The sequence below is a fragment of the Limulus polyphemus genome, unplaced genomic scaffold (assembly GCF_000517525.1).
Source record: "Limulus polyphemus unplaced genomic scaffold, Limulus_polyphemus-2.1.2 Scaffold2285, whole genome shotgun sequence".
NCBI lineage: Eukaryota > Metazoa > Arthropoda > Merostomata > Xiphosura > Limulidae > Limulus > Limulus polyphemus.
The window spans coordinates 130334-155044 of NW_013667895.1; the positions used below are offsets into that span (position 1 = coordinate 130334).

A 24711-nucleotide genomic window follows, 5' to 3' on the forward strand; every position below is an offset into this window, starting at 1 on the left:
TGATAACATTGATTGAATCAGGTGCTTATATACAGTACCATGATAGAGGATGCATTGATGTAGGTGGAGAGTGTCACAATATAAATATTGCCAAGGGTAATTGAGTGGGGTAGAAAACACTTGAGCAAGCGTGAAAAAAAAAACAGACCAATGCTAAGATGGGCAAAGGAAGAAACCTTTGTGGTTGAGTTATAGCTATAAGTGTGAGAGGAGGTAAGTATTATTGGAAATACATTTTTGATTTAAGAAAATGTTAACTTATGGTCTCAGCCAATAACTTATTTCTAAGTGAATACAACAGTATGAACATAAATTAGAAATTGCCATAATTAATTTTTGTGCTTTGTATTTTTCAAGCAGTCTTATGATGTTTCTAGATTTTAGAGATTTATTTTCATCAAACTTACTTTTGTTTAGAACAGATTCAATTTTTCATTGTTTGAAAGAAAGATGTTTTTCTAATTGTTATGTCCAAAATAAGCAAAAGTGTAAGTACTATGACATATAAGTGATGATTTCAAAAACAGTTCAAAAACAGACATCCTGTTTATGAACAATAAAATATGACTATAACTATTTAATTTTAAGTACAAAATATGGAATGCTTTTCTTTAACTAAGGATATAAGCTTTGAATCATTAAATTATAACCTGACTGAGCTACTCATGATGGCTTTTGTTAGCTTTCTAATCAACTTTATTACAAAAATTACCAGTAGTGTATAGTTGTAAATAAAGTAAGCAATAGACATAATATAAATTTATCTGTAGTGCTCATAGAGGTCTAGTTGCCCCCCCCCCCCCCACCCACACACACCATCATAACATCTTGGACCTGCCACTGTTTTGAGCAACAGTTTCTCAAGAAATGGATCTCTAACAATGCTTAATATAATTTGAAACAAGCATGAATCACATGTTTGAAGAATGTTTAGTATAAGTACTCCATATTTATTTTATTTTTATGTGAACATCAGTATTATTCATTAAATCTCATGAATTCATTTCTGCACATATTTTTAAAAGTAATTTTATTTCCAACAATGAATGAAGTATTCAACTAACTTACACAAGATGAAGACATATAGCTGAAACTAGCCATTTTTCTAAATATTTTATTGGGGATGTTTTAGGGTAATAAAGTTTATTAACATTGTATAAAAATTTGTTGTATGAAAGTGTCAGGAAGTAATATGTTTATTTTTGTCAACAAGAATTTGGAGATTTTAGTGCAATAGTCTTGAGGAAATTTGTAGAGAGAAACTCACAGAATGCTATTAATTGTATTTTCAAGTTGTTACAGGTATTGTACTATTTTGCATGCATGATGGATTTTGAGGTACAAAATTTTAGGATTAACAAAGTAAATTACTCCTAAATTATTGTATCTGAAGACAGGATTTCCTCTATCTTTACATATATTTTCATCACAAATGTTTAAGGTAATTCAATGTCAACTCTAATTCTATTTAAACATTTTTAAGTCAAAAATATTTTATAACCAATATTTTGTTATTTTCTGTCATTTATTTTGTGTAATTCGTGAAGAACAAAGCTCTATTTTTATTTCCGCACAACTAGGAAAGGTTTTGCCTGTAAACAAACAACCCACTTTTGATTTTCTTAGACTTTTTCTGCCCATTCCTAAATTTTATTTTTGCTAAAAACATATCACCATTGAAAAATATATTATCTATTTCTTGATTTTTCAAGCATTTTCATATTTTTTTTCTGTGCAAGCCTTGGCTGAAACCTTGTAATGGTGTTAAATCAAATGGTTTGATAATTTACTAATGTAACACAGCTTTAAAAACAGTTATAAAGAAAGTTTATGATTGGATAGAGCAAGAATTAGACTATCATGTATTGATAGAGTAAATTTATAGGTTTAATATTTTTTTATAGTGTCTGTAAATGTTTTTTTCATTGTGAACTGTATGTTAACTTGCATCTGTTTCAAAGCTACAGAATTTTTCTTCAGAAAAAGACATCAGGTAATTTCAGATATGGTAAGCTTGTACAGTTGTAATGATGGGTTGAATGTGTAACGAAGAAAACTGTACTACAAGTTTAACACAGTAACAAATATACAATGTTTGGAGAAGGTTTTGTCATTATCAGGTGCATGTAGTTACCTAGACACGGGAATATACATGTGTAGTATGAAACAAAGAAGTTACATGAGTGGAGGTTGCTTAAGGCTTAATAAAGGTATCTTGTTGATGTCTTGTTCTTTGTTTATGATTTTGATGTTATTACATTTTAATATATATATTATGGTTATATTGAATTACAGTACTTATAAACATGAGTTTTTTATGTTCATCAAATATAATAAAATATGCATCAAATCAGACGTGTTAACTTTAATGAATATGATTGGCAAATGCAAAATATTCTGATAACTCAAATTTTAATTGAATATTTATTTATGTATCATATGAAAACAACATACATAAATAAGCTATTTCTAATTGCAGTTGTGATATATTTTATATAAAAACATTATTATCTTTATCAGTGATAGTGAAGCATGTTTTCATTATTTAATCATAAATTTGTTTGATTAACAAAAGGTTAATGTGGGATTGCTGCATATTTGAACAGCAAACATAATGGTGATAACATGGTGATATTTAATCAATACTAGTGATTCATTTGTCAAGTAGGAAGTGTCCATAATACTTTTGGAAATATCTATCATATGAAATCAAGGGTAATTTGAAAATCACTTAAAAAAAACAAACAACAAAACATTGGTTCAAGTTATTGATTGATTCCCCAAAACCATTAACTCCCAGCTATAATCACCACAGTATTATGTGAATCTAGGAATTGTCATACAGTCACTCTTACATGTATTCATGTTATGTTGTTAGATATCTCAACAAATGATCTACTTGATCACTACCAGGACTATTTGAATCTAGGAAGTATCAAACATTCATGTATGTGTATTCATGTTATGCACTTAGAAATCTCGACAAATGGTCTACTTTATTACTACTATACTTATTTGAATGTAAGAAGTCTGTCTTTGTAGCTTCATGGTTAGTGTGTCTAACTGTTGGTCTGAAGGTCCATGGTATGTGTCTCATTGCAATAAAACTGTGCTCTGCACTCTAGTGCTATGAGTGTTTTATAAGAGCAATGATCAAATCCCACTATTTGGTAAGAATAGCCCAAGAGTTGGTGGTTGGTCCTGTTGACTAGCTACTTTTCCTCAACTTTATTAGTGCTAAATAATGGATTGATAGCACATGCAGCTATTGTGTAGTTTTGTGCAATATAAAAAAATCAACAAATGAACTAAGAAATCTTGTATAGTCATCTTAATGTTAGAAATCTTAACAAATGTTTTACTATATCACCATCAGTACTATTTGATTTAACTTTATTATGTTTTGTGGCCAAAACTGCACCAATGAATTAAAGTACTTATAAGAATTAAACTTGTCACTCTTCTACACAAGAAAGAAAAAAGCTGAACTCAAAGCTAAATTTTTTTTTTCACTGAAAATGTTTTAATTTCTGTATGAAAATAGGTAAAAAATGCTAATTTTATTTTGGGTTGATTTAAGTGCACTTTTAAAAAAAAATAATGTATGTGAATTTCCTGAATTTTTGGTGAAGGAGGGAAGATGAAATAGTTTTGAATGAAACAGTGCTAATTTGACCTTGTAACTTCAATACAAGTGTTGTATTGTCGATCTTAGCCAGTTACTGTTTTGAACCTTATTTGTGATGGTGTGGTGTAATTGCCTATATCTCAACTTCAATGAGTCATATGATAATGACTTAAATATGTAATGAAAGCTCTTTTTTATTTCTTTTTCCAACTGTATCAGCCATTATTGGTTATGGTTTAGTGGAGGTTAACATAGAGACCAGAACAAAGTGATGAAACCTAGCTTTGCGATATATTGCTAGAAGAAAAGATTTTTGTGAAGAACTTCTTCCACAATTACAGTTCTATTTTTTTTAATTTTGCTGTATTGTTGTATACTTCCTTTGAATTATGATGTAGTATGACAGGAGAAAAAATGTTATGAAACAAGATGAAAAGCTGAGATAAACTTAGTTAAATCATTTTTCACTTGAATTTATCAAGTTTCATTTTGGTGACAAGGCTGTCTTTACATTATTCCTTATCAACTTTAGTAACATAAGTAACAATGTTAGTGGAAAAAAGTGAAAGAAAATCACCACAACAAGTAATGTAAAAATTTATACATATATAAAAGAATATATAAGTTTAAAACTTTCTCGAGTTATACTGCCCTCTGTTGGGGCAAATTTTTGCATGCCACTAGCCTTGATACTCCCACTTATTTCTGCATGCTAACATGCAAATAATTATGCAGCAACCCTCCACCAATAGGAATGTGACACTACCCCTTCGTAACTAGCACCCTCTCTAATATTGCAGCTGTTAATTACTTCTTGATTTGCAGTCTTATTGAATAGACGTGTTTTCGTTCATGGTTTGGTTTACTTATCCACAAGTTTTACTTTCATAATTTTTCTACTTTAATTACATTGTTCCTTATCTTTTTCATTCCATTTTGTGGAGAGTTACAAATACTTTTATCTTCTCTTCTCTTTCAATTTCGTGAGTTATGCACTAGCTGTTTCAGGTGGTCACGACTCACGAAGTGATGGCTCTGGTTCGTCGAGAGTTGACCAATTTCATACAACAAACAGAATATACTTGCCCAGACCTCTTTCCCCTTCGGTGGATTTGATTATTAGCTATGTTCTGTTCTTATCTCCCATTACTATGTTCCATCCTTGCTTTTTTTTGGGGACTAGCCTTTTGGGTCATTATTTTAGTGCTTCCTTTTCCCCTGGATATTGGGGTTCATATGAGTCATTTTGGGGAGCATTTGTGTTTGAGGGGGGTCAGTATACCTTGAGGTTTTTGAGGTGAAAGGTAGAGGACTCTCTTCCTACTGCGGACCTGATGTAGAATTCGAGATGCCACCAGGTCGAACTCCCATTTACTATCTGTCATGCCCTAGCTACTCTACACCAGAGAATTATTTCTATAACTTTTTCTTGGGGTCCATGTTTCTACCCTTTTGGTGATACATTACTAAAGAGTGAAGAATATACCTGGCTCAGAAGTGGTGCAGTCTTCCATGGGTGTGTTGTTCTTAATTTCTTCTCACACCCCATGGTTTTCCTTTGGGCACTTCCTACGGGGGTATTATCTTCTTACTGGCCCCCTACCAGTTCAATGTGAGATTCTAGCTTTTTGTGAGAGGATGTAAGATATATTGGAAGTTAACACTTTCTTAAAATAAAAATGTATTTCTGAAAAATACTTCCTTTTGCTCACATTTCCCACCTGTCTTTTCCACTTCCAGTGTGATTTCATGTGATCCGACCAATCTAAGTGGTTAACAACTGCAAGATTAGAGAGGGCACTAGTTACAATAGGGGTAGTGTCGCACTCCTATTGGTGGAGGGTTGCTACGTAATCATTAACATGTTACTATGCAGAAGTAAGTGGAAGTATCAAGGCCAGTGGTGAGTGAAAATTTGTGCCAATAGAGAGCAATATAAGTCGAGAAAGTTAAATTCAAACAATGATGAAGTTTACAATTTTATAAAATAAAATTTAGAGAAAAGCTCTAAAAGGATGTAGGAAAAGAGAAATTGGTTATTAAAATCCACAACAAAGGTAATTATTTCTACTTTTTTTTATAAAAAATATCACAATGGACTCTTAAATTTTCAATCATGCAAGTACATACAAACATAACTTATAAAAATAGAATACTTTATTTGCAAAAACTGCATATTTTGTAGAAAATGCTTCCGAAGTTTCAGACTACTCCATCAAGTAATTCTTTTTTTTTAATAGAGATTGTAAGGAATTACACAAAACCTTAATAGAATGTTTGGGCAAAAAGCACCTTAAACAGTAAAGGTTCAGTTCAAAAAACACTTTAATAGCAGATTAAAAAGTTAGCACACAGGATCTCACACAAAACTTGTAATGACATTCAAACGAGCCCCAAAACTTGAAGGCTTTCGAATAGTTCACTATTTTTTTTCAGGTGAATAAAGAAATAAATATATAATTCTCCTAAAGAAAAATAGTGAACTATATGAAAGTGCTCAAGTTTTGGGTCTCATTTGAAAACCAAACACTTTAAAACCTTTAGTATTGACTGCTGATGATGTAGACATATATAGAAATATACAAAAAAAGCATGCATGTTTGACTTACAAGGATAAGAAAAATCTGCTTGTAATTATTATGTTTGTAACTGTTACACTTATTATTAATCTCTTGCCAGCCTACAACAAAAACAGCTTGGTATATTGCACCCAAACCTTTTGTAGAATACTAAGTAAGGTACTCTGAAGGTAGTAGGGGTATTGGAAAGTTGTTCCAATATGGTACTTACCTCATCTCATAAGATTAGCTATTCTGTTTCAGTGCTTCCCTTTATATGCAAACTTTTTCTTTGTGCATGCCACAAGTCTTCCGCTCCCCCTATTGGAATTGCTATATTCCAACATGTCTCTCATGCATATCATCATGCGTCACCTCCTTACCAATAGGAGTATGATATGCTTACGAGATGCATGTGATTCCCACTACACTCCTCTACTGAACTATTACTTCTCGTTTGGCAGCGTACGAGTTCAGACGTGTATTTTTGTGTGCTTAATGCTTCCTCACAAAGTGGTTATTTTTTTACTTAATTTGCTTTCATTCAACCCAATTCTTATATTAGTATTTATCAGTTAATTCTAGTTGCTTTATTTCTGCACTTGATTTGGTTAACCTTTTCTGTGCAATGAATTTCGAAGTTAATGTTACCACTTTGGGTGTTACACCAGCGACCCACATTTTTTCTCAGGCCTCAGGTGTGGGTGACATGACAGTGGATTTATCTGCTTTTATATGTCGAGAGATCAAACGTTACATGGGCCAACCATTGGTCACAGACGTTGTGTAGGCTGATGAGGACTTTGATCGTCTTTTTCTACCTCCAGGGTTTGCCGCTCCTTCCCATTCTCAACTTAAAGAATGTCCTAGGCCTAATTAGGTCTTTCTGGATTTTGTGTCTCAGGTTTGTGATGTTTTATCCCTTTCACCTATTTCTTATTCACCTCATCCTTCCTTAATGCATGAACAATCTAACCAACCCTTTTTGGTTTTATGTTCCTCCCTTGATATTTGGGTTCATGCTGATTAGTTTACTTTGCAATTGAGTGTGGGGATTAGCATGCCATGCTCTCTGAGGACTTCTGATCAGTTTGCCTTTTCTTACCTTCGGGCAGACTATCCATTTTTATATCAGCAGTTGTTAGGTTCCTTGTTACATATTTAGGGGGTGGCTCCCAAATCAAATGTGAATCTTACCCATGCCCAATATTCTTTTCTGCTTTTTACCCTTAGTAACCTCTAACAGTATCTTCCATACACCTCCTATCGGAGGCTCTCATCAGAAATCCTGAGGGGTTTTCTGCAGATACCCTTGCCCTTCTCTCCTCCACTTTAGCCCACATACCATCTTCGGCTCTGGTGTTACATACATGGTTTCTTTGGTGTTGGGACTTTATAGGTGTTGATTTTGTATTGGCTTGGGTATGTTTTCCCTCGACATATCTCAGGGATTTATGTAGTGCCACATTTCTGAGATGTTATGTCTTTTATATGGTCCCAGAAACTATTGATCCTTACTAATATTGTAGCCCGTTTATCTTAAAGCACTTTGCATATTAATGTTCTCAAACTTCTAGCCATACATTGGGTGTTGCATCACTTCTTCTCACCTGACGTTGTCTGGTGATGGTGCATTTAGACAATTCTATGGTGGTGACACATTTCAACAACCAAGAGGGCACTCGGTCCAGAGATCTATGGTTTTGGACATTAGCTCTATTATACTGGGCCCACACATATCACATTCACCTTACTGCATGTCATGTGCCAGGTGCTTTCACTCTGGTTGCAGATAATCTTTTGTGCCCCGACTGGAGTGGGCATTAGATACCCTCATTTTCAGGGATCTTTGCCATCAGTGAGGTTTTCCCCATGTGGATGCATTTGCTATGGGCCTCAACACCAAGTTACCTCTCTTACGGTTGCCTGTACCTCATCCACAGGCTCTGGCAGTCAATGCCTTCAGCCAGAATTGGTCACACAAGTATGTTTATATGTACCCATCCATCTGATTACTTCATTCGATGGTTTCTCTTGTCCACTTCACTCCTTGTTGAGTCCTACTGATTGCTCCCTGTTGGCCAGCTCAGCCTTGGTTTCCAGTGGCTATTCCTCTCCCACCTGTCCCTCTTCCACTTTCTCCCTCTCTTCTTTGTTAACCTCGAACACGTGTCTTACATCCCAACCTTCATGTCCTGCATCTTCATGCCTGGATTTTGTCTGGCTCTTGGTGAGACGATCCGGTTTCTCATGTCAAGTTGCATCCTTGTTAGCAAGTTCCATCTTTCCATCTTCCGTGGAGGTGTACCAATGCAAGTGGAAGGTCTTACACAGTTGGTCTACTACCAGGGAGTTTCCCATTAAAAAACCTACCTTGGCTTGTGTGGTGGAATTTCTCACCTTGCTCTTCAACTGTGGGTCTTTAGTCTCCTCGTTTTCCATATAGTTAGTGGCCTTATCCCATACATTTTGTTCTTCCCGATACCATAGGGTTTTGACTTCCCCTGTTCTTACCATGCTCATATGTTCCTTCCAGATATATTGCCCTTCCAGATTGGGACTTTAATGTAATCCTACATTCCCTTACTTTACCTCTGGTTGAATCATTTTCCTCGTGTTCCATGTTTCATCTTTCTCTTAAAACATATCCTTCTTCTCTTAGCCTGTGGACATTGAAGGTCAGACTTGTTTGCCATTGACATTTCACGTACCCTTTATCAACCTACCTATCTTCTCCTTTATCTGGATCGTTCCTTTCTCCCAAAGACTTCGGCAGTTCAGGAGAGTGTTTCCTCATTTTCTGCTAATTCCCTTCCTTCTATTTCCTGTCTTTACCCTCAACTGGATCTGGATAGACTTCTGTGACCAGTCAGGACTCTTCATTGTTATGTAGCACATACTGCTAACTTCTAGGGTACAAGTTCCCAACTCTTTATCCCCTAGAAATGTTCCTCCCTTCTTGATCTTTCACCTTCTACCCTTACCAATTGGGTTCCCCTTTTGGTTTGAATGGCCTATTCTTCTCTACCTTCCTCCTGCCTGACTTTGTTTCAAGTGTCCTCCCATCAGATTTGACACTTCACTTTTTCCCTTGCTTCTTGTCTTCATCGTCCACTGGAGAAGATTCTGCAATCCAGCATGTGGACCTCTCTCAGTACATTCATTTCTCACTGTCTCCATCATATCGTGGTTTCCTCTTGTGGTTTCCTCTTCGTAAAGGTTTCGTCTACCACCTGTGGCCACTCTTCAGACTTCAGTGCGACTCTAACTGGTAAAGTTTTCTTCATACTTTTTTTCTTTCAGAGGCCTTTATCTAATTTTTTATCACATGGATCCCACTCTGTGGCAAGTGGTGCCTGATCAGGTATTCTTTAGCTCCACACTGTACAGCTATTTTGACTCCCGCTTTATCTTCCATGGCTTCACACGCTCACCGTGGAGTTGGGGTGTTCCACAAAATTGCTTGACAGTGAAGAATAACTTAGCGATAGTTTGTTTCATAAACATGCCCAGATCATACCACTTATGGACTGCATGGGTAAAGCAGAAGGGGATTGCTGCCCATCCCTGCCATGCCTAGAGTGAATAACTTGGTATTGTCTGCTTTTCAGAATAAGGTTTCATGGTCACCCATTGCACTGTCTCTGGTGGTGACACTCCTCTGGACTCTCCATCTCATTGTCACTCACCTTTCTTCGAGTGGAGTATGGGAGTCTTTACCACTGTCCAGTTCCAAGCTGCTGGGATGGTTGACCATGGAGGCACCCTGCTGAATGAGTTCCACTAAAGTAGGGTGGTGGTGTTCTGCAGGTGTAGATGATGTAATATCCTCCTATTTGTGATAACCAATACAAAAGAGGGAGAAGTCAGAATGCAGTTTACCCCCTCGATTGGGACCCCTCATGCTACCCTCGCGTGGATGTTGGTACCCCGTGAGGAGGTTTTGGATTAGAGTGAACCAATCAACATAAGTCTTCACATGTCTTTGGGTTGTCTATCTTCCTCCCCTGATTTCCTCCGTCTGTGCTTATTTATCATATTGGTAAAGTGGTTTTGATTTATGAATTTTGCTCGTGGAAGTTAAGACGTGTCACATGCCTTGATAATCAGGGATGTCTTTTGACAACTTAACAAAATGTAAAAAGGTAAGCACATAATGAAACAAAAAAATTTAAAGCATGCAAATGTATGTAAAAAGCATTTATCACCAAAAGGAAATAGACTATAATATTCCACTATACAATAAAAGTATAAAGAATTTATAATTCTCAGAAGTAACAGTTATTACAAAAATTGAATAAAATGTAAGTACTAATTAGAAATATAAATGCACAATTGTAAAATTATAAATAGTAACATACTAACTTAGTGTCAAGCATTTTGAAAAGTATTTATGAAATATAAAACTTGTATTTTGTTAAGCTGGCAGTTATTTTTACCACAAACTAAAATATTCAAAAATATATTTTGGCATCTTTCTCAAGTAATCCATTTTGGTATTAATTTTATCAACACATTGTGATAAACAAAATTTGAAACTTCTAGAACATTATTACTTTTTAATTTATAATCTTAATAATTGAAGTCTAAACCCTAAGTATTGGATTATAATGAGGCTTTGATATGTGTATTTCCCAAATCTTGGTAATACTCACATGCAATAGAATTTATCTGAAAGTATACATATGGCTGTTTGTAACCTAACAGGTCTGTAGTAATAATAAGTTGCCAGAGTGTAAACTACTATATGCATTTTATTGCAAAAGTGTTTGGCTTACTTGTTTGTTTTTGTTTTAAAAGTTCCTGAAACTACTTAATTTGATAAGTTTGAAATTCATAGCTGTTGTCAAATAATGTAATTTAATTATATTTGAACAAATGATCTACATGTTCTTTTGTTTTGTAGTTATTTGGAACATTAGTAATCATAAGATAGCCTCAAGGGCAGTGTTAGAAAATTAGCGAAAATTTTCCTGAGTGTTTTTAGTTCTTATTGGGTTTTGCTCTAAGGAAAAAAAGCTTAATCATTCTATAACAACTAATATGCAAATCTATCCTTATTGTAAGCTATAAAAAATTAACAAAATAAGTGAAGTTTGCATTTTTTATAGTTAGTGCATTTAGTTATTAACTATTACTATTCATTATATGAATGTTTTACTTTTCTATAGAGTAATATTTTTAGTTTTTGAAAATTAGGTATATTTTTTCAACTACATAAATGAATCAGTGTATTTATTTAATGTTGTTTCTTTCTTTTTTCTAATCTCTAGCATACTGTGATGTACAAAGCTAAGATTTGATATTATGTATATATAGGTGTAGTTGTTAATATGTTTGAGATGAACCCTTTCTTATTGATGGTTATCTAGTTGTGAATATTCTAATAAAGCAACAAAATAGGATTAAATAGATTTGAAACTGTAGTATAATTTTATATTTTTTGTATACTGTCTGTAGAAATTTTCAGTAATAGTTTTATATAAAGGAAAAGATAATTGCATTCATTATAGGAAAAATAAGTGTGAATTATATAGTTTTTAATTTACTTGAAAATTGCTGGATCCTTTTATCTATTTGAATTCCTCTGTTTTTTATAATACATTTTCTTTCTAAAACTCCATTTTTTCTGTAATTTTGAAACAGTTTGGAGATGGGGATTCCTACTTTAAAAGAAGTCGAAGACAGCTGGTAGATAAATATAGCAAGTTAAACAATAATGTAATTTGGCCAGAACCTTTGCAGTCCAATAACCAGAGGAGAGAATGTACACTCTTTATTCAGACAGACACATTTTTGTGGAACTACATCAAGAGTCATTTCAACAAGCACTTCGACACCAAAATCAGAGAGGAAATTGTTTCACTTGTTGCTCAGCATATTCATGCTATCAACCGAATATATGAAAACACAGACTTTAAACTATATAAGGGCATAAAATTTGTTGTGCGAAGATTAAAGGTATGAGGTGGTAAAATATCTATCAAAAGTATTTTGAAATAAACTGATTTTTGGAACTTGGAAATGATTTGGTTTAAAGAGTTTTTATTTCTATAAGTATAATTAAGTAATATATAATTATGTTTGTTTATTAGTTGAGTACTTTTCACAACTCATGGTTTATACTGCTGTAGACGTATGCAAGTATACTGTAGGTTCATATAGGTTGAGGAATATAAAATCTATAGGTATAAAAATTTGTTTTCTGGTAAATTGTATGCATTTTGTAACATAATATGAATAAGATATGCAGACATGCAAGATTTCACAGCATTTCTAACTTCTAAAAAGTTATCCTTTGATTTCTCTTAACTGAGTGACATTTGACCCATTATGCCATGCCCAGAAGCATCAAGATTTTTTGTCAATTTTATTTCTGATTTGCGAGTTTATGGGATACCCTGGGGTATAACATTGCCCAGGGGCATAGCATAACAGGTTATTTGATGATTAAATTATTGTTAAAAGGAACTTCATTTTTAGTATCTATTCACATTCTGCTAGATGAACTTGAAGTTATGAGATTTGCTGGTTTTTTGGATGAGTACCAAAAAAAATGTTAGTTATTATAATCTGTCTATAGGTTATCGTACAGTTAATACATATGTATGTTATATCAATAAAAATATATTAATTTGGTTGGATAAATACTGTGTATTATGTATTACATAATTCTGATATTATGTACAAAAACCTGCAAGATGAAATCGTTAGTGATTTACAGTACTATATATATTTTTTATTTGATCTTTCATCACATATTTGTAAGAAAAATAAATGTCTTAATACGGATAGATAGCATATAGATTAAAAGAATGTATGCTATCAGGAAACTATGTGCTTTAATTCTAACAAAGATAAAACAACGTAGATGATAATTTTTAGTTAGTTTCTTTGAAAATGTTGAATGATTTCAAATTTTGAAAATAGCTATGAGATATGGTTTGTGATAAAACATAATGCTACTGTTAAAGTTTTTTTTTAGAAATGTTCATGACTGTTTAATGTTTTCTTGTTTCAGATAAATGACACAAGTGCTTGTAATGAAACTAACAGGCACAGTAACCCATTTTGTGCTCCCAACATAGATGTTTCAAACTTTTTGAATCTTAACTCTCAAGTGAATCATACAGGATTTTGTCTGGCATATATTTTCACTTACAGAGACTTTACAGGAGGAACTCTTGGCTTAGCCTGGGTTGCATCTGCAAAAGGTGGGATTTTTTTAGTGTTGATAATTTTTTGTTTTGATGTAGTTCTGAAGTTCAAAGTTTCAGTTAATAATCCCAAAGTTCTATAATTAAAATAAAACTTTGTAATATGATAAGCCTAATATGTGAACTGTTAAATGTATCTTTAGGCTATGAGCAACTACTAAAGCCATCTTGAAACTATGGGATTGTAATAATAATATTTATACAAAATTTTTATGTTACTTTTATGATCATAACAGCCTTGCTTTTTTGTTCTTTGCAAAAACTACAAACATCTTTCTCTTTCAGCAATATCCATAGTTTTTATGTAACCTACCCTTCAATAATTAATCTGCATTGGTTCAAGTAATTTTTATTTTGGTATTTTTATTCTATTGGATTAAATAGTGAAGTCCTATTCATAATATAAACAAATGCTGGATATTTTCTGTTTCATGCACTGCATTCATATAGAAAAGAATACATATTTTTGAATGTAGTTTTTAATGCTGATTTCAGAAATATAAATTAAAATTTTGAGAATTGAAAAGAAATATTTTTAATATTTTTTTTTTTGGCTAGGTTAGGTCAGTTTATGTTTGGTTATATCAAGTTAAATGTTTATTTAAATAAAAACTAAATTTTGTTAACAAAATTCTTGAAAAAAAGAAAATATTTTCCCATTTCTTCCACTTTATAAATTAATTCTCCAAATTTAAATTTATTTTTCTGAAATCTGCAGCAAATTGAAAATAATTGGAATGTGGTTAAGAGATGTAACAAGTGACATAACAAGTTTGTTTGGCGTCATTGGCATGAAAATGATGATCTCTTCAATTTAAGAATATTTCTGTATTTTCGCATTGAATTTCTTACATTGTCACTACATACTTTGTATTGTCTTGATGTTTTGCAATTCTTTCAAATACATAGGTGTACATGTAATGCTAAAAGTACTTCCTTTGTTTTGTAAGCAAAATAAAAAAGAAAAAATGTTTCTTTTCGTTTCTCCAAATTTTAACTTATATTTCTGAAATCATCATTAAAAACTAAATTCAGAAATATGTATTCTTTTCTATTTGAATGTGGTGCATAAAACTTAAAAGATCCCAAATGCTAATGTGTTCAGCATTTGGCTTACTTTAGTTATTTAAAAGTAGTTTTTCTTAGTAATGTCAAATCAGATCATATCAATGCTATTATTCAGTTTTCTTGTAAAGTAAATGGCATTTGTAACAAGTGTAATCTTTACAACTGGAAATACTCACATGATCAATCATTAAAATTGTTCTTCTAAAGTCTTATTGAATTGTTTGATATTAGAAGCTTTAGCATCCCCACTTAAAACCAAACAATAAATACTTATCTATTATCTGCTAGAATACTCTAGAAGTTTGACAAAAGAGCATGCAAGAACTTTAAGAAAATAGAAAACCAGGAAGGTATTCCAAATCCTGTTTTCAGACTTGACAGGTGTAATAAAAGCTTATTTAATAAACTTTTTTTTTCAAATAAATATCTTTTCCTAGTTAAAGTAATGACAATGTTCATCTGATTAAAAGAAAACTGCCACCCTCCAACCAAGTGTTTAAAAAACTTGTATTGGATAATTGATACGTAAACTATTTTTAACATTTTTTTTTAAAGTGCAGTTATTATGGCTATGAATAAGTTTTACTTTTAATATTGAATGAAAGTAATGCTGAACTGATCTTGATGTCTTACACAGTTTTCTGGTAAATCAAAGATTAATTAAGACTTAAATCTGTCAAAAGATTTTGTAAAACTAGGAAACATTGACAAGTTAAGCCATTGACAGAACACCATATCTTAAAGCAGTAAGATAAATAGCTTTTATAAATTGATAGAATTGAGAATTTGTATAATTGTATCTTTCATTTTGTTTACATGTATGTAGGAATGTCTGGAGGGATATGTGAAAAACATAAATCATACAGAGAAAAGGTTGGAGGGCGAGAGGTGGAAACAAAAAGGAGTTTGAACACAGGAGTAATTACTTTCCTCAACTATAATAGTAGAGTTCCACCCAAAGTATCTGAGCTAACACTAGCTCATGAAATTGGTCACAATTTTGGATCACCAGTGAGTTTTAAACTAATAACTGTGTTAAGTGCTTTTATAACTATGTTAGTTGATTAGGAATCTATTGCTTCCAACTCTGTAGTTTTTCAGTTTCTAAGTTTGTTGAATGTAGCGAATCTTATCATAATATCAGTTTATTACTCAAGAACTGTTTATTCAGAAAAGCTGGAGTTCTAGTTAATGTCCTTAGTGATAGATAACAAATTTTATGTTATTTGACAAATGTTGCAACATGATAAGCATGATAGTACTTGAATTTGCCCCCCTCCCCTACTTGATATTGTATTTTTCTTTTCCTTAGACATATTAAAATAACAAAAAGGCTTCAAATCTAGTTATTAGTCCACGATGTTTTCTGCTGTGTTAAACTGTTTAACTTTTGTTTTTATTTTCAATTAAATATGACTGAAAATAAAAATTCAAAATGATAAAATATAATTTATGTAACTTAGGTTTAAGAATTTTGTTCTACATCATTTGTGTAACAAATTATAAAATTGATACAGTCCAGGTCTTGCTACACAGTATTTATTTACTCAAAAAGAATTCTGATTGAAAAATAAGTATTAAGTATTAAGAAATGAAAACATTTTAATGAAAACCAGTTCTACAACTGATATGAATTAAACTTTATATAATTTTGTTTTAAATTATTCAATGAAGTAACATTTCCTTGAACACTGTTAATTTTATAAAAATTATAGTTCAGTAAGTTACAAATCAGTCATTACAAGTTAATTTTAAATTGTAATTAGGTATTCCCTTTTTTTTCTGGTGAGTGAAATAAATTATTATTGGCTTTGAATGAGATTTAGTTCAAGTCTCTTTATAACACTGATAAATATTCATGGTAAATGAACAGGTGCTTTGTGTAGGCTGTAAGCAGCTGAAAACAGGATTTTGGCATTTCTTAAAATCTGAACAATATAGTCAGTGCTATTGGGTTAAATTACAAATAAGTCAGTGAAAATCAAACATGTATTGACTTTTTGTCTAAAAACTTGCAAATAAATGAATCACTAGCATAAGTTATAGTAGGGCATGTGACATAGCATAAATTGTATAAGTAAAATCAAGTCATTTTACTGGATTAATTTAATATGCTTTGTATTTATCAGGCAGTTCAGAAAGTATTTAAAGAACGAAATATATTCACTGAAAGTCCTTATGAACTATATTGTTCATAGCAATATTTTATGATATATTTTATTAATAAAAACAAGTTTTTTTTACACGTACACTGGAACTATTGACTTTAAATGTGTTAAAAGGTTATAGTGTTGACAACACACTGTTGAGCTTTGCAGGCTCTACCTTCCATTTACCTATGATTGTTTATACTATAACATCATTTATACAGTACATGTAAAAAAGATGTAAATGGAAAGAAATAGACTGTTGTAGAATCTGTATGTAAAGCATGTTTACATTTGTGGTGAAATTGAAGTATATTGGTTTAGTATATATGTGTGTTTACCTGTCTAGACTAAGTACTTAGCCATATTTGTTTCTGGTTAATGTTAAATTGCTGGTTATAGACATGTTTGATATATTGTATATTGAGAAGAAATTAATACATTTGCACTTTGGTTTTCATTGAGTTTTATCTATCTTATCAAAATAACATAAAGTACTTGTTTATAAGCCTTACATTTTGCTATGGACAGTTACTGGAAGTTAAAAAGCTTTCATTGAGTTTCACTATTTGCAAAGGTTCTGGTAAACCCAATTTTTGCATCTTATGCAATTGCTATTGAACCTGAGACCACGTGAACTGCAACCGAGTACTTTACCAACTGAGCAAGAATGCTCACCTACAGTAATTGCCAGTAAGGCTGTTTTAAACAATCGAAACTATTATATTTTTGCCCTCATGCGAACCAAGTCCATTCTTAGGCATTATTTCAGGATCATGAGACAATTGTTAGTTGAGCACCAATGTTTCTGTAGTAATCATCAGGGCTACGTATCAAAACAGAGCCTTTTTGTACACCGGGGAAGTATTCTATCAACTGTGCTGAAGATTTAACCCACTAATGACTGCTCATAAGGAATCTGTAAACAATTCAAACTACCACAAAATCAAGGTTTTTGTGTTAACATTTGTTCAGTGTGAAAATTATAAGCATTTGTGTAATACTTCAGTAATGTAGGAAATAAATATAATAAAATAAGACCATCTATACTTTAATGATATTAGTTTAGCTATAACAGGTTAGTAGGATTACTTATTCCAAAAATGTTTCCTCTGATTACTGTTATTGTTTTAGATAGCATCACGTTTTTCCCAATAAAGCAAATTAGTCCATTACATAGGTTGATTAATAATATATTAAAAATAGCTTATAAGTCATTTTAGAACTATGTTAAGTATAGCTAGAAGAATATATTTTGTATTAAAATTTCATTTTAAAAATACCTCTGTGGTAATCTAATTTATTTTTTTCTTTGGATCAGAGTTATGTGTAAATCTGACACCTCCTGCATGCCAAGTGAGTGCTTTACCAACTGAGTTAGTGTTAAGCCACTAGCAATTGCTATTAATTCTGTTCACAGGCTCAGTCAAATTGATAAACCCTGTATCTGTGAAGTCATACATAATAATGTTTACTATAATTCTGAATTTACTATTTAATTCTTCATGAAAGTTGGCAAGCTTTTAGTAAACATTACAGGTCTGTTGTATACAAAAATACTGTATATTTAGTAAAGTATTTTTGCTAAAGTTTGTCTGAGACTTTTGAAAGCCTTTGCTTGTAACTATGTATTGTTTGGAAACTGTAGTATTCTATTATAGAAGATAGAAAATTCTGAGTGCAGAATTTGGAACTCAGACCCATAACATAACACACAGAAAAATGAAGTTTGAGAACTTTGAGATTTTTTTTAAAATTAAGAACTAAAGCTTAGATTGTATACAAATTTGTATTATAAACTATGTTTTCTTGCCAAGTTTATTGAGGTACTTTGATAATAAAGTTAATCAATTAAATTTTGAATGTAGTAACACCAGAAACAGTTGTGAATGCACAAAAGAGCCAGGCCTGGATGCAAATGGTTAAAGCAGTTTTAACAATTCAAAACTACCACATTCGTTCCTTCTCAGAAACATACAAGGCATTAGTAACCTGTACCTTGATATTGCATAATTTTTCCAGATGATTCCATCCTTGGATTATCTCTGTGTTTTTATGGTATTATTTGACTGGAAGTTAGTGGAAGATGAGTTTCACATGTTGCTAGCCCAACTTTCCATTTCAGCTCTTGTGCAGTAAAGCACAATTGTTGGTTCTGTATATTTCTCCAAACAGTACTGTGTAGTAAATCTCTATACTTATAAAAGTAAAAAGAATTTTTTTTTTCTGTTGTTTTTGTCCATGAACTACTCCATCCATGGTTTTTGGACCAATCTCAACCAAACTTGGTAGAATGATGCATTGAATCAAGGAGCATCTCATAAGGCAGCTGTTACCTGGTTCCACCTATCTTGGGCCATCCCCACAGCAGAAATATTTGTTTAGCTAATGACTCTACAGTTTTAGATCAATTTTTATTCCTAAAAAATTTAATTTTATGTTTTTACTTGAAATTTTTTTTCATGTAAAGTATTGAGTTTTTTTCATTAAAAATGTCAAACATTCACATTCTTGCCAGGAAAAATGGCAACGAAAGCACAAGGCCAGATCCTTATAGTGGCAGGACTACATCTGAAAACTCCTTGCTTTTCACATGGTTAATTCTATGTTGAGTATTCAAAGAGTAGGATAACCAAGAAAGGAAGGAGGAAAAACTTCTAATGTGGTCTATCAAGAATCATTCAGAGTATCAACAAACACTAAGGCTGTAGAAAAGGATTAGTAAACGTAAAAAAGTAAAGTAATTGTAACACCATTTCTGTAAGTAGGTATGAATAAAGTAATTGTAACACCATTTCTGTAAGTAGGTATGAATAAAGTAATTGTAAAGTATGCATATTAATCAAAATTTTTGACTTAATGTATTATTTCAAACCCTACATTCAATCATCATGCCCCTGGTTGTAGGACAAGTGCTTCAGCTTGTGTATATATATGAAATTTCATATCTAGTTCTGTTGTAATGTTGAACCATCATACCAGTTAGGTACATTTTTTTGAAATGAATTGTTTGTTTTAAACAACATGTTAGTTAAGGTTGTCTCCCAGCTAATCCAGATAGGATATCTACACCTAAATATGTGGTATTTCTTGCAATTTTATGTATCTATTTTTTATATACTAATCATTTAAAGTAACAAAAAGACATTTCAAAATCACAATATGTAGTTTTGCATTGTTGTAAGCACATTTTTTTCTTGGTTTAATTGAGCATCTCATACTTTTTGTAGCATGATTATCCAAATTATTGTAAACCTGGTGGAGCAAATGGAAACTATATAATGTATGCCAGTGCAACCTCTGGGGATCGACCAAATAACAACAAATTTTCAAGCTGTAGCATTGGTAACATAAGCTCAGTTCTCCAGGCTGTTTTCGAAGAAGATGGAAAGCATAATTGTTTTTCAGGTATGAGAGCATTTGTGATAGTTTTGTAATTAACAAAAATATATTAGAAGCTTTGGCTCACTCACAAACAGATTCTGCATTAATATTTAATTTAACAGAAAAGACTATAAACATAAGATGTGAAACAAAGGATATCCAGCAGAGTAATTTTATGGTATTATATATAATAATTAGTGAACTTATCATTTTCTTATTTATTTTCAATAAACATTATAGTAGAATATGTATATACCTACATTAAAGTGGCTTTATTGAATGAATCCAGCCAAAAATGATTATATCATAAGCTTGCATAGGTTGATGTCAAGTGTTGTATAAATGAAGCTACTCAGTTTGTGTGCCTGGATATAAACTTTTGAAAATACAGTGGAATATGCCTTTTTACCTCTGTCTGTCTAGAAGTTAATGGGTCTTTCTGTGGAAACAAGATAGTTGAGGAAGGAGAGGAATGTGACTGTGGTTGGGATATAAATGAATGTGAAGAACAATGTTGTTATCCAAAGAAAATTGAGCCATTCCTTGATTATGAACCAGGTGCCAAACCTTGTACTCTAAGACCAGGTAAAAAGTGTAGGTAAGTTTGTAGTTGTAACCTATAATGAATTAATTGTAACTTAAAGTAATTTTCATACTTTAAGTCATAGAAGCATTTGCATAGACTTATGTACTCTCAAGCCATGCAGTTAATTTTAAAACAACACTGGTGATGAGTTCTACTGTCAAAAAAATTGTTACATTTTTTAATGAATGAAAGATAACTGAAATAGTTGTGACCAGATTAAGTGCTTTAAATTTCTGGCTGGTTAATTTGTTGATATTTTAAATTTAGTATAGAAATTGTCTTTTGTTTTTTCTTTTTTTTTAATTTGTGGATGAAAGTTATTCTTAATAATTTTTTATAAAAAATATCTGTAGTTATGATCAGTTATACATAAGTTATTTGTAATTTGTATTCACATTATAATTTTTAATTTATTGTGAATCCAGTTTCAGTTTTAGATTTTGGCTGCAAGATGTTTAAAACTAGTGTTAAATGTACTAATTGTTGTATATGTATGTGCAGAAAGCAGATAAATTATCATGGTTTTGCATCTTATTTTAGGACTGGATTTTCCAGTTGTTGTAACTTCTTTGTGTATGTGTTCTAGAATATTTGACTAGACTTGTATATTCAGTAATTTTGGCTACTGAATAATGAACTGTACAGTAATCTTATTTTGATTAGAAAAGGCATAAAAAAGTTAAGCACATTGATATGAGGTAAAATGTAACTTAAAGTTACTGGTGTTGAAGATACATAATGTGTACACTTCTATGGTCACATAATCCATATGGTTATGTTGTAGTGTTTAAATAGGTTTCAAAGTATTGATATTACAAACCATTATGTCTAATTAATCAGGGTCCACATACAGGTACTTGAAAAGCCTTTAAAATATTTGAAAATGACTTTTTCAAATAAAATCACTGAAACTTAGTAAAGTGTACATTTTAGTGCTGAAGTTTTGTAAAAGTCCTTTAAAGTGTTAACTTCTAGAAAAACTGACAATGATACCTAAAATCATTTCTATTGTAATTAGCGGCTAGCAACAATGGTGTATACTCTTGTGAAACTAAATTTGATAAAAATAGAATAGATATAAAAGCTGAGAGTCTAATCTTTATTATTAATATTGCCTTGTGAAAACTAATAACACCAGTTGCAGTATAATGAGATGTGATAGAAAAAAACTAATCATACAACCAGTGTTAAATAGTTGCATTAACCCATTAGCATCTAAAGTGACTGAAAGAGTACAGGTGTTTCAAGTTAATTCATTAGTTTTTTTTTAATACTATGTATCCCTCCTGGCAAGAGGTAAAAGTTCAAGTTTTACTTTAAGAAAAGCTACTGTCATTAGAGCCACTGAGAAAATTCAAAATTGTGCTTAATTTTACCTAACAGGGATTATCATTAATAAAAAAACTTAGTATTCCAAAAATTGTTGAATTTTGAACTCTAAGGTCAAGAGAGGTTCTGTTCAGTCTACACTTTGATCAACGTGTGTTATTGGCTTATACTAGTTTTGGAGAATTCCACTCCTTGTCAGCAACCCTGAGCACAAGTTAACCATATCATAGTAGTGAAAAGTATCATGTGATCTGTATGTTTGAAATATAATTTCTTATACGGTATATCACCTCCTCTCACATAAATAGCTATTCTCCTTCAGTGCTGCCCTCTATATGCCAAAATGTTTTTTCACATGCCACAAGCCTTGAGCTCCCATGTACCTTACAAATAATTGATTCAAATGCATATCGCATGTAAATCATTATGCGACAACTCTCCACCAGTAAGAATGCAACAAACACTATTGATGCATGTGACTTCCTCTACTCGATTTTACCAAACTATCACTTCCTGTTTGGCAGTACTCGTGTCAAGATGGTTTTTTTGTGCTCTTCGAATTTGTTCGTCTTAATGATTTTTTTGTTATTATTCGAAAGTGGATTTTTTTGTTTTTCTTTATTTTTAAAAAGTTAACGACTTTCAGATAACATTTTCCCAGATTTTCATTTTTTTTCATTAAACAGTTGTGTTTGATTTTCATTTTTACGCAATTAATTCTGAAATTGAAGTTACCACTTTGGAGATCATACCTTCTACTAGCACACTCACACAGGCTACAGGGGGTGACTCATCTTTGGATTTATCGGCTATCATCCACTGTGAGATTGACTGTTATATGAATCAACCTGTTTTTCCTGATTTTGACCCTATTCCTCCTGATCGTGCCAAACCTGTTTGGGTTGATGAGGGTTTTGAAAGCCTTTTTCCTCCACCAGATTTTATTGTGTTTTCCTATACCCCTACTGTGGATGCAGCTAAGCCTAATACAGTTTTTTTAGACATGATTTCTCAGGTATGTTCTATTTTATCCATTTTCCCAATTTCGTATGACTCCTGTCCTTTGTTGCATGATACTTCCTCCTCTCAGCATTTGGTTTTCCCCACTTCTCCAGATATTAGGGTTCATGCCAAGCATTTGGTTGGGAGTTCCAGCATGCCTCTTCTTCCACAGGATTGGGATCAGTTTGCCTTGGTGTACCATCAGGCTGAATGTCTGTTTCTTGATTCTCAACGGTCAGAATTGATTTTGCTTGTGTGAGGGTGAACCCTGATCATCCTGTTTGTTTATCCCACACCTAATTTTCCCACCTTTGTCTTGTCCCATCGACTCTCCTATGGTACTTGTCTACTATCCTCTTTCTTTCTGAGGTGATCTACAGAGTTCCTCAGGGTTCTTCATGGGATTGCCTCTCCCTGATTACCTCCACATTTGCACGTTCGTCTTCTTCAGCTCTGGTCTTACACACATGGTTTCTCTGTTGTTTGGATCTCCTGGGAAGGGACACAGCCTTGTCCTGGGTTCATTTACCCTCTGCTTATTTCTGGAACTTATGGTGTCTTTTCTTCAATGGTATGTTTTTAGTAATATTTCTGAGACTTTGGAATCCCATGTGGAATTGGTGCAACAGCAAACTACCCTTTCTTCTTTGGTGAATCGTTTGTTGCATTCTGAGCCTAGACATGCCTCTGTTACTGTTTTCCATCTATCTCCCTCTTAGCCCTTATCTGTTCCTCCCCCCATCATTTATTCCATGCAGATGGACACGTTGCCAACAGTACTGGTAACTACTCGGTGGGTTCTGGTCCAATGGGGTTTGCACGTCTGAACTTGTTCCCCTTTGACAATTTTTTGCCACAGTTCTGTGGGTTATTCAGATATTATGTGGGAAGCTTGTCATCTAATTTCTTTCCTCTCCTCCATTATCTCAAATACTCATTTCTTTTCCATTGCCTTGGGATCCTACCACAATTCAGCATCTGTCCAAAGCAGTACAGGATCTTCTCTTCCAGCAGGCCATTGAACCTGTCAGTCATCCTTCTTCAGGTTTTTATTCCAGGCCTTTTGTAGAGCACAAGAAAACCCCTGAGACTCGCGGCCTATGATTGATTTGTCCCTTCACAATCAACTTTTGGTTCTCCCCCGATATACCATGGAGTCTTTTCTCACCCTCAGGTGGGTTTTTACTGGGTTTATGGATGACCAAGGTAGACATCTTCTACCTGCATATCCCAGTACTTTGTTAGTCGAGATGCTATCTTCAGTTTGTTCATCAGGGGGTAGTTTATCAATCTTGCACCCTGCCCTTTGGGCTTGCTTCAACCCAGTATGTCTTTTGTTAGGTGGTCAAGGCATTTGCACAACATTTACATGCTTGGGGTTGCAATTTCATCATTACATGGATGAATAACTTCTGTTTGCTCGTTCCAAACAGGAGTCCTCCTATAACACTCATCTGCTGCTCCACTCCTGGGGGCAGCTCATGTGGGCTGGTTAATCAAGTTGAAGAAATTATTATACTTACCCAATATCTTGTCCACTTGGGTGTCTTTTTTTCAACACTCATCGCAGTTGGGCCCAATGTTCTCCTCTTTGACTTCATTTGATGGGGTTTTCAGTTCTCCATATCCTTACTGCTCCCTCTCTTACAGCTCATCAGGTTCTATCTCTTTTAGGGAAGCGGTTTTCTATGGTAGTTCTTATCCCCTTTGGGCGAGCACATATGCAGTCTCTTTAGTGGACTCTGCACAACCAATGGAATCTTGCATGGGAAGGTAAGTTGGAGGCTCCTAT

At 32.9% G+C, this 24711-nt stretch overlaps 1 protein-coding gene across 3 annotated transcripts in view; it reads left to right on the forward strand.

The window, feature by feature from the left end:
• The window catches only part of LOC106466516 (disintegrin and metalloproteinase domain-containing protein 10-like), a 76172-nt gene that overhangs the window by 25635 nt on the left and 25826 nt on the right, over nucleotides 1-24711 (forward strand). For 2 of the 3 annotated variants that reach the window (XM_022394537.1, XM_022394539.1), the window contains exons 5-9: nucleotides 11833-12147; nucleotides 13208-13400; nucleotides 15298-15482; nucleotides 19849-20026; nucleotides 20426-20600. In XM_022394537.1, the coding sequence (XP_022250245.1) occupies nucleotides 11833-12147; nucleotides 13208-13400; nucleotides 15298-15482; nucleotides 19849-20026; nucleotides 20426-20600 (1046 nt within the window). The remainder of the gene's footprint in view (nucleotides 1-11832; nucleotides 12148-13207; nucleotides 13401-15297; nucleotides 15483-19848; nucleotides 20027-20425; nucleotides 20601-24711) is intronic. The other variant, XM_022394538.1, reaches the window with a different exon arrangement.